This window comes from Diaporthe amygdali, assembly GCF_026229845.1.
Source record: "Diaporthe amygdali strain CAA958 chromosome Unknown NODE_58_length_245710_cov_65_198243, whole genome shotgun sequence".
Taxonomy (NCBI): Eukaryota; Fungi; Ascomycota; class Sordariomycetes; order Diaporthales; family Diaporthaceae; genus Diaporthe; species Diaporthe amygdali.
Genome location: NW_026517078.1, coordinates 1 through 16739, shown reverse-complemented (window position 1 = coordinate 16739; position 16739 = coordinate 1). Strand labels below are relative to the sequence as shown.

The 16739-nt window shown below is 27.5% G+C and overlaps 1 protein-coding gene across 1 annotated transcript; it reads left to right on the top strand.

Annotated features, from left to right (window-relative positions):
• Nucleotides 1-14: 14 nt before the first annotated feature.
• Nucleotides 15-3232, top strand: J7T55_001674 (uncharacterized protein; the record flags this gene model as incomplete). The annotated part of the gene is made up of 6 exons (XM_053135676.1): nucleotides 15-1109; nucleotides 1191-1392; nucleotides 1498-1747; nucleotides 2324-2379; nucleotides 2541-2651; nucleotides 2706-3232. The coding sequence occupies 6 exons, from the start codon at nucleotides 15-17 to the stop codon at nucleotides 3230-3232; spliced, it is 2241 nt and encodes a 746-aa protein (XP_052986611.1).
• Nucleotides 3233-16739: the final 13507 nt, after the last annotated feature.

The following is a 16739-nucleotide window of genomic DNA, read 5'->3' as shown; positions in this document are numbered from 1 at the left end:
AATCACCATATCAAATGGAGCAGGACGAATTGCTGACAGCTACAGAGGAGTCGGCCCTCCTCTCCGTGCCACCTCCCGGCACAGACCGAGGCAGCTGGCCCCTACGAAGGGGTCGCATATCTGCATTCCGACAGCACGTGCAACAATGGCGGACGTTCTACTCCTGCCTGCTGCTTCTCTTCCTAGTCGACGCCCCCATGTTCATGGGTGAAGGCCCGAGGATCCGGATGCTCGAGATGGGTCTCTGTCGAGAGTACTATCAGACCAGGGACCCGGGCGTCATCGGGCCCGGCGGGAGTGTACCGGAGCGCCTGTGCAAGCTAAGAGACATTCAGAGCCCGCTCGCCCGCCTGCGGGGGTTCCTCGGCCTCCTCGAGGGCCTGCCGGGCCTGTTGTTTGCGGTGCCGTACGGCATACTCGCCGATGCCAGCGGGCGGAGGCTGGTCGCCGGTGCGTGTCTGGTTGGCTTCATCCTAAGGGACGCCTGGACATTTGTTGTGCTCTACTTCCACGAAGTGTTCCCTTTACAGGCCGTCTACGCTGCTCCGGCTTTTGTGCTACTCGGAGGTGGGACGACGCTCTTCGGGCCGATGATAATGGCGATTGTGGCTGCTACTGTCCCAGAGGTGTTCAGGTCAGCCGTCCGCGATAAAGAGATCGGCTATGAAATCTACGAAACTGATGCTCTTGTTCGCAGGACCCAAGCTTTCTTCTACGTCCACGTTGTGATCCTCATCTCTGAGATGGTCGCGCCGGCAATAGGTGTACTACTCCTGGATGCGATCGGGCCGCATCTGACTTTCCTCGTCGGCATACCAGTGAAAGCACTTGGCTTCATTGCCCTGATCTTTATTAGAGAAAAGCCCAAAGAAGGAGACGACAGCCATCATGATTCACGAGGAGAAGAAGCTGAACCAGAGATACAGGGCAAGATACGGCAGCCCCTGGCTAATCTGATGCGTTACATTCGTGACGACATAGGTTCGATCCTCACCAACCGGCTTGTATTCATCGGCCTCCTCGTCCTCCCAGTCCAGAAGCTCAGTCGACCGATGTTGGAGCTCATTCTGCAGTACATGTCATTCAAATTCGGGTGGCCACTCAGCAGGGTAGGTTGAGTCCGCCCGGGTCTTCGGACCTCAAATTCTCAAACAGAGTCTTGATAGTGTTTAACAAACCCTCGAGTGCAGACCAGCTACTTAATATCAATACAAGCCGCCACGCAAATAGTGCTGTTCCTGGTCCTTCTCCCCAGTGCAAACCGTTTTCTCCTGGCGAGGAGCTGGCAAGCCTCTGCAGCCAGTCTGGAACTCTCTAGGGTATCTGTGCTGTTTTTGGGATCTGGGTGCCTAGGCATGGCATTTGCGCCGACTGCTCCCTTATTCATTACATGTGAGTGAGCACATCGTGCCAAAATGGCTGCACTTCTGGTCGCTCTCTGCTCAATGTAGCTTCATCAGAACAAGACTTCTAACCCATGTGCAATGCTTGCTGCAGTCATGATTATCAATGTGTTTGGAGCCGGATACGCCTCAGCAATGCGATCGTTTCTGACATCCCTCGTCCCCGAGAGGCACATCGCTCTGTTATACACGACCATGGCGCTCTTTGAAGGCACTGCGGTATTAGCTGCCGCGCCGCTGCTTGGGCTGACATTCTCTGCCGGAGTGGAACTGGGCGGTAATGCGGTGGGGCTTCCATTTTTCGTCTCGGCGGGTGTTTATGGATTGGGCGCAATAGGAGTATGGTGTGTCAACTTCAAACGGCGCAATGAAGATTGACCACGTGTGTCTGATTAGAAACAGAACTATATAGTGAAGGAATGGGGGCACACACATCCACCACAACAAAAAAGGATAAATACCTCGATCAAAGCTTATTAATACATTGATTCCAACGTACAGATTGTAAACGGGCCGAGGTTAGTCGATTTAAGTTTGGGAGACCGAGGTAGACCTGACCTATTCTGATGATGAAATAGTTCTAGATCGCCATGTTCGGCAAGCTCGGCAACTTTGATATGTTAGACAGTTGTATGAGTTTAATATTCTCCACCCTCAAAATGTCCCAAAATCTGTCTCGAGAGTCTTTCACATGGAACATGTCCATGTTCAGCAAAGAAGCTAAAGAGATGTGGGGTAGAAGTTTATGTGATCGTTTCGGGGAATTAATAGAATGCGATGAGTACGATTATCAACCATGAATTTTTCGGCAGGTAAGATCATTGGCCCTCAGCTGATATAACCCGCCTTGCTGGCTATACTTCAGATTTGAGATATTTATTGTCGTCTTGACCCACGAAAGCTGACAATCTCTCTTGCAGGTTCAAACCACGAAACCCGTGCAGAAGTATGAGTGTTTACTGGATTCAACAAAATGGTAAGTTCCCATATCAAGATCAAGATACGCAATTTCCTAGCTCACTTCTAAGTCGCATTACAATACCATCAAGATTCTATCAAACGAGAAGGGTGTTTTACGAATTATTATTGATCATAGGGCTTTGAATCTTTGGGATTGGAAATTAACAGAAGACCTAGCCGAGGTTCTTGACACTTTAGAAGGGAACGAAGATGTTAAGGTTGTCATATTTTCCAGTGGGAATCCCGACTACTTCGTTGCTCATTATGACCTCAGACCAACTGGTCCAGGTAAGCTCCCAGAAGCTTCTTGTTTTTTTTCACCACGCTGAGAGAAATTTGCAGAAGCCCCTTCAGTCAAAGATCAGCAGGAGAAGCTATTCAACAACATACTCTTCAAAATTTCCAAGTCCCCTATAATTTTCATTGCCGAGATAGCCGGTATCGCCCGAGGAATTGGTAGCGAGTTCATTCTTCACTGTGACATGCGATTTGCAGCTAAACACAAGACCAAACTCGGACAACCAGAAGTGACGGTAGGGATTGCGCCTGGAGCTGGCGGAATCGACTATTTGGTTCGGCTTCTTGGGCGGGCTCGCGCTCTTCAGTATATGGTCACTGGAGAAGATGTTGACGCAGATACGGCTGAGAGACTTGGCTGGATCAATCAGGCATTGGAGCCTGTTGAGTTGTCGAAGCACGTCGATCGCATTGCGGCCAAAGTTGCCACCTTCTCTTCTCAGGCATTGGCTGGTATAAAGGACCGTGTGAATGCACGTTCGCGCCCTGATGATGCTGATATATTGAAAGACGCTCAATTATTAGCAGAACTGATGGAACAATACCAACAAAGAGCTTCACAGAGACTTTGATACTGAGGCAGCGATAGTGCGCACACATATACGGAGAGATAGTCTTCCTTTTACGTGGAAGTATTTTATACTCTGTATACCCCGCTCTTTGGAAAAGAAAAATAAACAATCTACTCTCATCTGTTTTCTAAACTGCTTATATTAACCTTGTATATAATGTTCTGGCTGCCCCACACACAAGTACCAGGCACCCATTCGGCGCATATGAAATCCTTACGCCATTTGAATGCCCACGAGTGTTCTGCATTTATATCCTTCCCTCGACATCTTATTGTTGTTAAACTCGAAATGAACATAGAGATTTAATATCCCTCTTACAACAGAGTGTGCTATATAGTAAAGAATACTATCTTTGTTAGCTGGGTCACGTATTTGAATACGATGCGCGTTTGGGGATATTAGTGTTTATTTAAGTATGGGTTGCTTGCTTAGTTATAGGAAGCAGCTAAAAGCTATATTCCTTTAAGGCTTATTTATAGTTATAGGCTTAACGGATTAATTAGTTTACTATAAATGCTAACGCTATAATTTATATACTAGTAGTTTTTTATTAAGTGTATATATATATTTATAGGTATTAAAAACCCCTTTAAAAACTATTTTTTGCATAATTTAAATTTAAAACCTTAATAATTAAAGTAATTATTTATATACTTTAATTAAGTGCTTAAATAATTTAAATATTTAATTTTTTTAAGTTTATTTAGGGGTTTTTAGGATAAGCAAGTTTATTAAGTTTAAATAAAAGTTGCTATAGTGTTTTTATTACTAAAATTGCTTTTTAAATTAATATTTAATAATTACTTTTACTTTATAAACAACTTTATTTTAAAATAGTTTGTAAACTTATAATTTTACTATTTAAAGAATAGATAAATAAGGATAAATCTTTAAGCTAGGCTAGTATTAGTTAGCTTAATTAATAATATTAATATAACTTTATTTTAAATATTAAGTAATAATAAGATAAAATAAAATAAAAAGAAAAAGTATAATTAGTAGATTTAATAAATTTAGTAAATTTAGTAAGTAGTAGTAGGTAATAAAAATATAAAATTAATTAATTAACTAATTAATTTTTAATATATAAATGTTAGTACTATAAAATTTAATTAGAAATGCTTATTAAATATTGGGTAGTATTTAGCTTATAGGATAGTAGTAATTTTTATTATTTAAACTTTTAGTGTATAGGCTATATTATAAAAATTTGTTATAAGGTATACTTTTAGGATAAATTTAAGGAAATATAGCTTAAAAGTGTAAATTGTTAATTAATATAAGCTAGTTTAAGGGTAATAAAACTAATCTAAAGTTTTACTATTTAAGTTTAGTATACTTTATTATTGCAAATTAATTTTATTTTTAATAGTTTTTTTTTTTACTAAGTTAATTAGTTTTAGTTTATATAGCCTTTAATTTTAATAGTTAATTTGTTAATAGTTATAAGCTGTTTAAATACTTTATTTAAATTAATTTTGGTAAATATATTTACTAGGTTATTATTATTATTGATTTAGCGCAGTTTATAAATTTTTTACTGCTTATATAACTATTAAAGTACTATTATATTTATTATTAGTTGCTTTTTTTTAATAGTTTTTAATTTAATAAGATATTTATAGAGAAAGTATGAGTTTGTATAGATTATTAGTGGTATTATAAGAGTATTAAGGTAAGCTGTAATTTGCTAAAGAGTTGTAGTAAGTATAATTTTTATATTAAAGCTATTGATTATACTGTAAATTTTTAAAATAAGTATATTTTGTATAATTTTTTTATACTTAGTTGAAGATTAGTATAAAATATTGTTAGTTATTTTTTATTTTATGGAGTTAATGCTTTTTTTTTTATTAATTAAGGTAATTATAAAGTTAATTTGAGAGCTAAGGTTTTAGTTATTTATAAAGGAATTATTTATAAAAATTATAAGTTTAGCTAAAGTAAAGTTAATAGAAATATATTGTAGTTTATAGTTAAGGTTTTGTACTTGCTATTAAAGCTAATGGTTAAGTTTGATATATATAGTATTGTTTGGATTTTAGATTTAAGTAGCTATAAATAGGTTAAAAGCTGCTTTTAATTAATATATAAATGCTAAATATGCTTTATAAGTATATTGTTTAAGGTATTTTTAAGTATAGTTTAAAAATTTGATATTAATTAGATTAATTTTTGCATTTTAACCCTTTTAAATAAGGTTAATAGATTTATTAGGATTTATAGTAATTTTTATGCTATTAAAGTTAAAAGGGTTGTTAATTATAAGTTTAGTTTTTAGTTTATAGTAGATTTATTTTTTCTAAATTTTCTTTTTTTTTAATATTAAAAAGGTAAGAGTAATTATTAAAAGGGTGTTATTTATTTGTATAGTTATAATGCTAAAGTAGTTTTAATTATAGATAGAAATTAAAAGGTATAGGTTATAAATAGATATTTTTATATTTAACTTATTATAGTAGTAGTAATAGTATATTGCTTATTAGTAAATATTTGCTTTAGTAATACTATAAAGTAGCTTAATAATTTTTATAATAATATTTACTAAGTATTTATTTTAAATTTTTAATAATAGGCTTATAAAAAGTATATATTTTAATATTATTTTAAATTATAAATAGGCTTAAGTAATGTTTTAAAGCTTAATAATTATACTTATTTTTAATAAAAATAGTATTAAAGTATTATGAACTAACAGAAAGGATAGTGCTAAGGTACCTATTCTAGCAGTTTAGGAGACTAACAGAGGGAAACTATAACGCTAGCCCTATAGTACTAGAGTATAGAGTTATAGAATATACAAAACCCAGGGTTAAGGTCTAGCTTGCAAAATTTAATTACAAGCCTAGCAAGCCAGCTTACAGAGTGGATTATTAAGCCTTATATTATAGCTTAATAGCTCAACCAGCAAGCTAGCAAGCTACTAAAGAGTTAAAAATATATAAAAATATAGTTATTACCATAGTAAATAGCTTTTATAAAATAAACTTTTTAATTGTTAATTTAAGTATTCAGTTTTATTAACTAAATAGCCTTACAGCTAGTAATTATTGCCTATACTCAAAATATTGCATAGTTAAATATCACCTTTACAGCTATACTACTAATATAAACCCTACAAACTATTACTAAATTTTACAAAGGTTTTATATAATTATTATATTTTAATAACTCTTATTCAGAACAGCTTACATATATACTAACTATACAATATTAAGATATAATAGCACCTTAAACTCCCACCTCCTCCAACATTAGCAACAACAGCCTTAGCGCTTAGAAACTTACTAACTAAATCAAACTCCTCTAATAAGAAATTAATTACCTCTATACTGCCTAACAGGCTAAATCCTATAAAATAAATAAGCCTAGCCCCTATAAGGAAAATAAAGGAACCTTTTAAAAATTCCTTACCCAGTGCTAAGCCTACTTTAAACACTACACTCTCCAGTTTAACACCAACTACAATAAAATTATCTTTACAAAATACTATCTTAAAAGTAATACACTAATATAGTTTAAACTAACCTTTAAGAATTACCTAGAAAACAAAAAAAAAAACTAAAACAACAATACAAAGAAAATATTCCAAAGCTTTAACTACTTCAAATAAACACTTAAAAACGCTTTTAAAAATCCTAAAAAGGAAAAAACCGTAAAGTAATAACTTATACAACTTCAATAAAACAACTCAGCTTCCACCTATACAGCGCACTTCAAACAGCTTACCACACACATCAGTTAAAATAAAAAAGCGCTTATAAGCCAATTCTATAAAGAACTTAAAAAAGATATTAAAAATAAAATAGCCAAACTAAACCAACCCAATAAATTCACTAAATATATTTCCATAGCTGTATATATCAATAATCAACTCTTTAAACAAAAGCAAAAACAACAGCGCAAAACCCCAAACAACTTATAAAAACCTAAAAACCAACCCAACACCAAAAAAAAGTACCAGCATAATAGCAACTTTTATAATAGCAACAAACCTAAACACTAACAAAGCTATAGCAATACCTCCTACAAAACCTATATAAGGCCTATAAAACTCAATATAGCTTAGCAAAAGCTTACTAATAAAAACTGCTATAACTACAGTAAAAAAGGTTACTTTGCTAAGAACTACTGTCAACTAAAAAGGCAACAGTAGCAATCAATCCCTAAAGGGCAACGCTAATTAAATATAATCTAACAACTAAACCCCTTAAAATAGCATAACTACTTACTTAATAAAAAATATACAGTATACTTAAAAGATAAAACTAACTATATTTATTAACCTAACTTTTATATAAAATATTCAATTTACTTTAACAAATAGAAGCTAAAAGATTTAAATAACCTACTACCTATTCCTAAGCAAATAGCAGACGCTAATAAATAATATAAAACCCTTTACTAGACCTTTTATTATTATAATTAGTACGTACTATATTTTTCAAAAAAAAAAGCCTTTAAATAGTTTCCTAAAAAACCTTAATAGGAAAGATAGTTAATAATAGGAAGATAAGGACTATTATACAATATAGTAATAAACAATAGTAACTTAAACTGTTTAAGTACTGCAGATAAGGAATTAAGGAACCCTTAGAAAAACTATAAGGAAATAGATAAAAACCTTATAAAAAACTTAAATAAAAATTCTGAGAAATATCTAGAACTTAGTATCCCTATCGCTCTAAATACTAGCATAATTAGAATTACTATTACAGGTGCTATAATTGAATAAGCCTACAAAAAATTTAATTAGCCTTTGGAATTATAGTAAATAGAAAACAAGCTATACTTATAGCTAGAATACCTTAATTACTGCAATATATCCTAAGCTTTTTATATATAAAACCTATATTAAACCTACTTTAAAGAGAAAGTATAAAGCGCTTTTTTTCCTAAATAGTTTAAAATAAAACCTATTATATAAACTTATAACGTAGGTAAACTTAAGTACTGGGAATTTATAAGCTATAATAAAGAAAAGGCCTATACTACCTTTAGGCTTAGCCCCTATTTACTATTAGAATACCTATGCAAATAATAAAAGGCCTTAAACTACGGAATACCCTTTTACCTCATTTATATAAAATATAAGGTTATAAGCTAGTATTATAAAAAATAATAATAAAAAGCAGTAATATAATAAGAAATCATAGCCCTTTAATAATAAAAAGTAGGAAAAGAGTAAAATTGCCTATAACAAAATAATAAATAATTATAAACTATAAGTCTTTTTATATAATATAAATAAACTATATATATATTATATTAAAAGTAAAAATTAATAGAAAAATATATAGTGCACTATTAAATAGTAGTGTTTAAGGCAACTTTATATTATTAAGAATTATTAATAAAAACTAAATACTATAGTATTAAAAAAAAAACCCTTATTAACTTAGTATTATAAAAGGAATAAAAGTAAAATACGGAAATAAAGTAATTAATATAGAAACTAATTATTTACCTGTTTTAATCTAAGGATATATAACTTCTATAATTATAGATATTATAGATATAGTATAATATAAACTGATTATAGGATTTCTATAGCTAAAAATTATAAATCTCTAAATTAATTAAACTATTAGCTAGATCTTTTAAGATAATATTATTCCCTAAAGGAAGGTTGCAATTAACAATGCAAAACGGAGTTATATTATTAAAAACAGTATAATAAAGCGCTTAAATAAACCCATAAATACCTTTAAAAGTAGGCAGAAGATTTGGCTTTAGGAAAATAGAAAAGGATTAAACCCCTTGCAAACCTTACAAAAAGGCTAAAATTAATTAAAAAAACATTACTCTAAAAAGAAAAACTAAAAACATACCACATACAAATAAAAAATACAAAAATACCTTCTTTACCTTTATTAGGTAAACATAAAGGTCGCTCTAATAAAATTAAAAAAAATACTATATAAATACTATAAGTTTAGAAAAGTATTTTAAAAAAAGTTAAATATAGGGATCCCTAAATATAATTAATAGGACTATGAGATATTGCTATAAGAAGGAAAAATACTAAAATTTTATAAAATTTATAAACTTAATAAAGAATAATTTAAGGTACTCCAGGAATACCTTAATAAAAATCTTAAAAGGGGATATATTCAACCTTCAAAGTCACCAATAAAATACCCAATCCTATTTATACTAAAAAAAAATAATAAGCTACAACTATATATAAACTACTAATAACTTAACAATATTACAGTTAAAAATCAATACCTACTATTACTTATTAAAGAACTATAAAATCAACTTAAAAAAGCAAAATAGTTTACAGCTTTAAACCTAAAAAAAGCCTATAACCTCATCTAAATAAAGAAAGAAGAAGAATAAAAAACAGCATTTTAAATACACTACAAGCACTATAAATACTTAGTTATACCATTTAAATTAACCAACACACCAGCATTATTCTAAAAAATAATCAACCAAATCCTACACAAACACCTTAATATCTTTATTATTACCTACCTTAACAATATCCTTATTTTCTTAAACAACCTTAAAACCCATAAAAAGCATATTAAATAAATACTTTAAAAACTTTAAAATATAAACCTTTTAATAAAACTAAAAAAAAGTTTCTTCTACACTCAAAAAATCAACTACTTTAAATATATTATTAAACTAAAGTATATTAAGATATAGAAAAATAAAGTCCAAACAATTAAGGAATAGCTAACCCCAATATATATTAAGGATATTAAAGCATTCTAAAAATACATTAACTTCTACAAACAATTTATTACACATTATAGCAATATTATAAAACTTTTTATAAACCTTACAAAAAAAAACCTTAAATTCTAATAAATAGAAAAAGAATAATAAGCTTTCCAAACCCTTAAAGATAAAGTTATAGTAAACCCTATACTTAAAAAAGCAAACCTAAAAAAAGAATTCAAAATATATACAAACGCCTTAAACAATACAGCAAACAGAAAACTTATATAAAGAAATAACTAAAAACAAATATATATTATTACAAACTTTAGTAAAAAATTCAATAAACCAAAAACACGCTATACAACACCCAATAAAGAATTTATAGCAATTATATATATATTTTAGGAATAACAATAATACCTTATTAGCACTAAATAACAGATTAAGCTCTATATAAATTATAAAAATCTAATAACCTTTATTATAATAAAGGAACTTAATAAGCAACAAGTTAAATATATAAAATTCCTATTTTAATTTAATATTAAAGTTATTTATATAAACAGAGTTAAAAACGCTAAAGCAAACGCGCTTAACTAAAAACCTAACTATTACAATAAAAAGTCACCTAAAGAATAAACAATCTTCAGAACTTAAGAAAACAAAAGTCTTACACTCAACCAAAAACTTAATATTACTATCAGGATTAATAAAATAACAAAAATACCTATAAATCCTAAGGAATAGGACCAATTAATCAAAAACATTCACAAAGTACTAGCACACAAACACCAAAGCATTACAATAACAATCAAAAGGATTCAAAGGAACTATCAAATTCCTAACCTTTAATAAAAAATAAAAGAAATTATTAAAGAATACAACTTATATAATAAAAACAAAATAGCAAAGCATAAACTTTATAAATTATTAAAGCCCTTACTAATACTTATAGCTATTTAATTATTTATTAGCTTAAACTTTATTATTAAGCTACCTCTTTTATAAAAACCCTTAACTAAAGTACTCTACAATAGTATTTTAGTAATAGTTTATAAATTAAGCAAGTATATATACTTTATATTATATAAGAAAGCTAGCACTATAAAGAAACTCGCCTATACCTTTTTACAAACTATTATAAGCAACCATAAAATACTACAAGAAATTATATTAAATAGAAATAAGCTATTCACATTAAACTTTTAAAAATTACTAATAAAACAACTTAGAGCAAAATATAAGCTCTCTATAGCAGCATATCCACAAATAAATAAATAAATAAAACAAATTAACCAAATTATAAAACAATACTTTCAGCATTACCTTAACTAGTTGCAAAATAACTAAATTAAATTATTACTATTAGTATAATTTGCTTATAATAGCGCAATAATTAGTATAACTAGATAGTTACCTTTCTTTATAGTTTATAAATACAAACTATTAGCATACTATAAAGCTTTACTAAATAATACTATAGCAAAAGCAGCAAAACAAAAAGCAACAAAAATTAAATAAATTTAAAGGAATATTTAAAAAAAACTTTCTTTTATATAAAAACAAATAATTAAATACACAAATTAAAAAAGAATTAAAAAACTAATTCTTAAAAAGGGAAATAAAGTTTACCTCCTTTAACAAAACATTAAAACTAAGTAACCTAGTAATAAACTTAACTATAAGAAAATTAGCCTATTTAAAATTTCACAAAAACTTTCAAACACTAACTATAAACTTTTACTACCTTAAAGAATAAGAAAACACAACAATTTTTATATTTTACTTTTAAAACTAATACCCTAAAACATAAAACTTAAAATATAAATTAAAACAATTAATAAATATAATAAAAAATACAAAATAGAAAAAATTATAAACTTACAATAATATTAAAGAATAATAGAGTACCTTATTAAATAGAAAAGCTATAACTTAAACGAAAATATATAGGAACCAGTTAATAATTTTACTAGTTACAAATAAATCCTTTAACAATACTAAGCTAAAAACCTAACCTAAAATAAAATAAGGATAAACTAATTAACTACAGCAACTAGTTAGCCTAAGAAATCCACTAGGCTAACTAAACAACCTAAAATCTAAACTAATTAACTAATCTACTAGTTAACTAAAGTACTAGTTAAATAATAGCAATAAAACACTACAACTAGTAAAAACAGCTACTAATTAAACACCTAACCAGTTAAACCACCCTTACTAGTTAAAGCACTTCAACTAGTTAAACAATCAACTAGTTAAAAAAAGAACAAAATACCAGTTAAAATTTAATCAGCTACTAAACAAGCTACCTATAAGCACATTTTCATTATTAGCTACCTTACCCCCAGCATTTAGAAAAGTAAACTAATCCTTAGCCACTATAAAACTCTAATCAAAAACACTAACCTTACTACTAATATAAAGCCAGGCCTCTTAATCTACTATTTCGCTTATAGCCTTAAACAAGCAATAACTAGCTACCTTAATAAATTACTTAATAATATACTAGCGCTTAGCGTCTGCCTCCCCCCTTTTTATATAATCTAGTTTATTTAAATTCTGCAGGCCTTAACAAATAGCCCGCGCTATCTTCTTATACTATATATGCTTTTACTTACACAAATATATTAGCTTCTTCTCTAACTCTTTAATCTTATCCTTTAGCTTTTAATACTAAGTTAAGATATGCAATAAATCCCGCAAGTTGTTAAGATCTAGGATATTATACTTTGACTGCTATTAGCAAATGCACTTAGTGTAATAGCTGGAGTTTTATACAAAAACCTTACAGAACAATAAGCCTTAGCTATCATAAAAAAAATAGCATAGCATTGTGATAGCGTTTTAAAGGATGAACGATAAAAGGGAATTGTACTAATTAACCTTTTTAAAGCAACAGGAAGATTTTAAAACCTAAGAACCCTTAACTCTGCTCGATATAATAAATTAAAAAGGCATAATAAAATAAGTAATAATAAAGTAAAAAGCTTACAAAATACCTTTAAGAATAAAAAAAGTAAAAAGGGAGATAATATTATAAACTAATAAAAAGGATAGTACTAGGGTACTTGTTTTAGCAGTTTAAGAGATTAATAAAGGGAAACTGCAATACTAGCCTTATAGTACTAGAGTATAGAGTTATAGGATATGCAGAACTTAGGGTTAGGGTTTAGCTTATAAGACTTAATTGCAAGCCTAGTAAGCTAGCTTGCAAAGTGAATTGTTAAGCCTTATACTATAGCTTAATAGCTCAACTAGTAAGCTAGTAAGCTACTAAAAAGTTAGGAATATATAAGGATATAGTTATTACTATAGTAAATAGCTTTTATAGAATAAACTCTTTAGTTGTTAATTTAAGTATTTAGTTTTACTAATTAAATAGCCTTATAGCTAGTAATTATTGCCTATACTTAGAATATTGTATAGTTAAGTATCACCTTTATAGCTGTACTGCTAATATAAACTTTATAAACTATTGCTAGATTTTATAAAGGTTTTGTGTGATTATTATATAAAGCTATAATTAAGTGCTAGCTAATTTTCTATATAGTTAGTAATTATATTAAAATATTTTCCTTTTTTTTATTATTATATTTTTATATAATAAATTATAATTTTTTATATAGCTTTTTAATTTTGCTTTTAATTTTTTAAATTATATAAAATTTAAAAAGTTTAAATATATTATATTTATTAGGATAGTAAAGTTTAAATTAAAAAATATTATATTTAATTAGATTTAATATTTTTTAGGTATTAAATTTTTTAAAAGGATTATTAGAAATAGTAATTACTTTATTATAGTAAAGCTTAAGTATAAGTTTATAGTTGTTTTTTTTTTATTAAATAAGTAGAGTTTTAGCTGGTTTAGGCTTATTTTTAGATTTATAAGGTTATTTTTATTGTTAAGGCTAAGAAGGCTTAGGGGGTAGTTAATATTAGTTTGGATTAGGTTTAATTTATAGTGGAATTTATTATTATAGTTTAATATTAGTAGCTGTTATTATATTATTTTTTAAATTTATATTATTATTATAATAGTATAGTTGAATTAAGGTTAATTGAAAGGTAATTAGGCTATTAGGTAAATTAAGGGTTATATTATGATTATTGATAGCTAGAAGCTTGTATGGGTTTTGTTAGCTTTTTTTTTTTTTTTAAATTTGGATATTATTTTGTAAAGGGAGTGTTAGAATATTTAATGTTACTGGTTTGTTTTAAGTATTTAAAGCTGTGTTGATTTGCTGTTTGGTAGTTAATTTTTTTAATGTTTTTATAGCTTTTTGAATTGCTTTGGCTTTTTTTAGAGTGGATGGTGTGGGTAGAGAGTTGGATGTTATTTGAGGGTAAGCTTTAAAAATAAGGAGTGTAGGTATGAGTTTATTTGGGTTAGCTGTATTGTTGATAGCTTTGAAGGCTATTTAAAGTATGGATTTTATAGAGAATGTGTTTGAGAGCTTGGTATATAGAATTTTGTATATTTATTGAATAGGAGTGTGATATTGTTTAACCTTTTTAATAGATTAATGGGCTTTAGTGGGTATTTGTTTGTAGGTGATTTTTATGATTTTGGTAGTGCTTTTGAATTTTATAGAAGTAAAGTTGGTGCTGGTATTATGAATAATGCGGTTAGGAGGTTTAAGGTAAGTATTAATTTATGCTAAATATAGGGCTTTTTATGTATTTTTTGCTGATAGAGATGAAAGGAAATGCTTAGCTTGAAATAAAGTTGTTAAGTTAACTATATATAAGATTGGCTTATTGCTTAAATATATAATATTAATAATAAGCTTGTAGTTAAAGTTTAAGTTATTTTTGAGGTTGAATTTGAATTTTTTTGGAGCTGAGTTATAGAGTTAATAATGATAATAGAATTTAAAAATTGCTTTTAAAGCGGAAGGTTTAATAATATACTTAGCGTTAATTAATAAATAAGTTAGTTATTTAATAGATAAATATTTAAAATAATGGTATAGTTATTTAAGCTTAAATTTAGTTAAGAATATATTTTTAGTCTGGTTTTTAATAAAGATAAAGAATTATGGATGTTCTTATTTTTATATAATGGGGAAGGTTTTTTTTTATTGTTTTGGCTTGTGTTAAACTATTTTATTTATAGTATTTTAAAAGAAAATAGAAAGTTAGTTTATATTTTAAATATAAAGTAGGAAAAAGGTAAATATGTTAATTATATAAAAGGTAATTATTTTAATAAATATAAAAAGAGAAATTGTATTAAGTAATGCGAGTTATAAGCTTTATTTAAACTTAATAAAAGCTTTATTAGCTTAAAAAATATTTATTATTATAAATAGGTTTTTTTACTAAAAAGTAAGAAGTTGCTTATATTTAATAATAGAAAATACTATTATTTTAGTATTTAGAATAATATTTTAGAATTTTGTTATTAAGTATTATTTTTTTAAAGTAAAGATATTAATAAATTTTAAAATAGTTTTATTTATAAAGATATTTATATTAAGGGATATTAAATATAAAAAGGCTTAATTAATAAGGAAATAAGTTATTTACTTTTTATTTTTATTGTTTTTAGTATTATAATTTTTAAAGTTTAGATTTTTAAAGTTGGTTAGAAATGCTGTAAAGTTAGTATTAATAACTTTTTTATTATTATTTTTATAAATAATAAAGTAAGTTATTTTTATTTAATAGCATTTTTTAGGGCTGTATTAAGTTAATTAGCACTTTTTTTTGTTATATATAAAGTATTTCTTCTTTTTATTACTATTATTTTAATAGCTATTTTACTATAAAGCTTAATAGCTGTTATAGCTATAGAAGTTGCTTTAGCTATTATAGTAATTACTATAGAAATTATTTTAAAAGTTGCTATATTGGGAGTAATTGCTATAATAATTGAAGTTATTGTATTATTAATTAAAGTATAACTAGTTATTAGCTTTTTTTATATTTTTATTACTTATATTAAAAGATTAGGTATTAGTGCTTATATTAGTATTAAATAATACTTATAAGCTAGAGAATAAAGTTTTAGTTAAAGTTAGAGCAGTATATAGAGTAAAGCTAAATTTTAGTATACTTTTAATAGTTTAAAGTATATTATTTTTTAAGGGTTAATTATTATACTTATTATATTTAAGTATTTAAAAGTATAGAATTATTTTATTAATTAATATTTATAGAATTTTAGTATAGCTTTTATTTAAGTGTTTTTACTAAAAACTAAGAAAGGTTATAATGTTTTAATTTGTATAGTAGTTTTAGTAGTTTATATTAATATTAAATTAAAGTTTAATTTTATAGTAAGTTTTAATAAAGTTGTTTAATTTATTAATATTATATAAATAAAAAGTTTTAATATTGCTTTTAAGTATAGATAAGAAAGCTGCTTTAAACTAGTTAGGTTTAATTTTTAAGTTTTTATAAATATTAAAAAAAATTAAAATTTTATTATTAAAAATATTATATAACTATTTAGTATATATTTTATTATTTTAGTAAATTTTATTAAAATTTATTATTATAGTAAGATTTAACAATTTATTAGCAATTAAAGCTAGTAAAAATATTAAATAAGGATTAAAACCTTTAAATATATTTATAAATTTAATAAAATTATTAAAAAAAGATAAATTATTATAATTATTATTATTTAAGGAGTTATTATTGCTGTTTAATAGCAATAAGGGATTATTACTATTACTAAATTTATTATTCTTTTTCTTCTTTTTCTTTTACTCCTTTTCCTTTTTTTTTTTATTTTTATCTGTGACGATCACAGCTGGTTCCTGGCTGATAAACCTAGTGAGCGGGTTTATGTTCAGGGAACGTTCAAGGTGGTGAT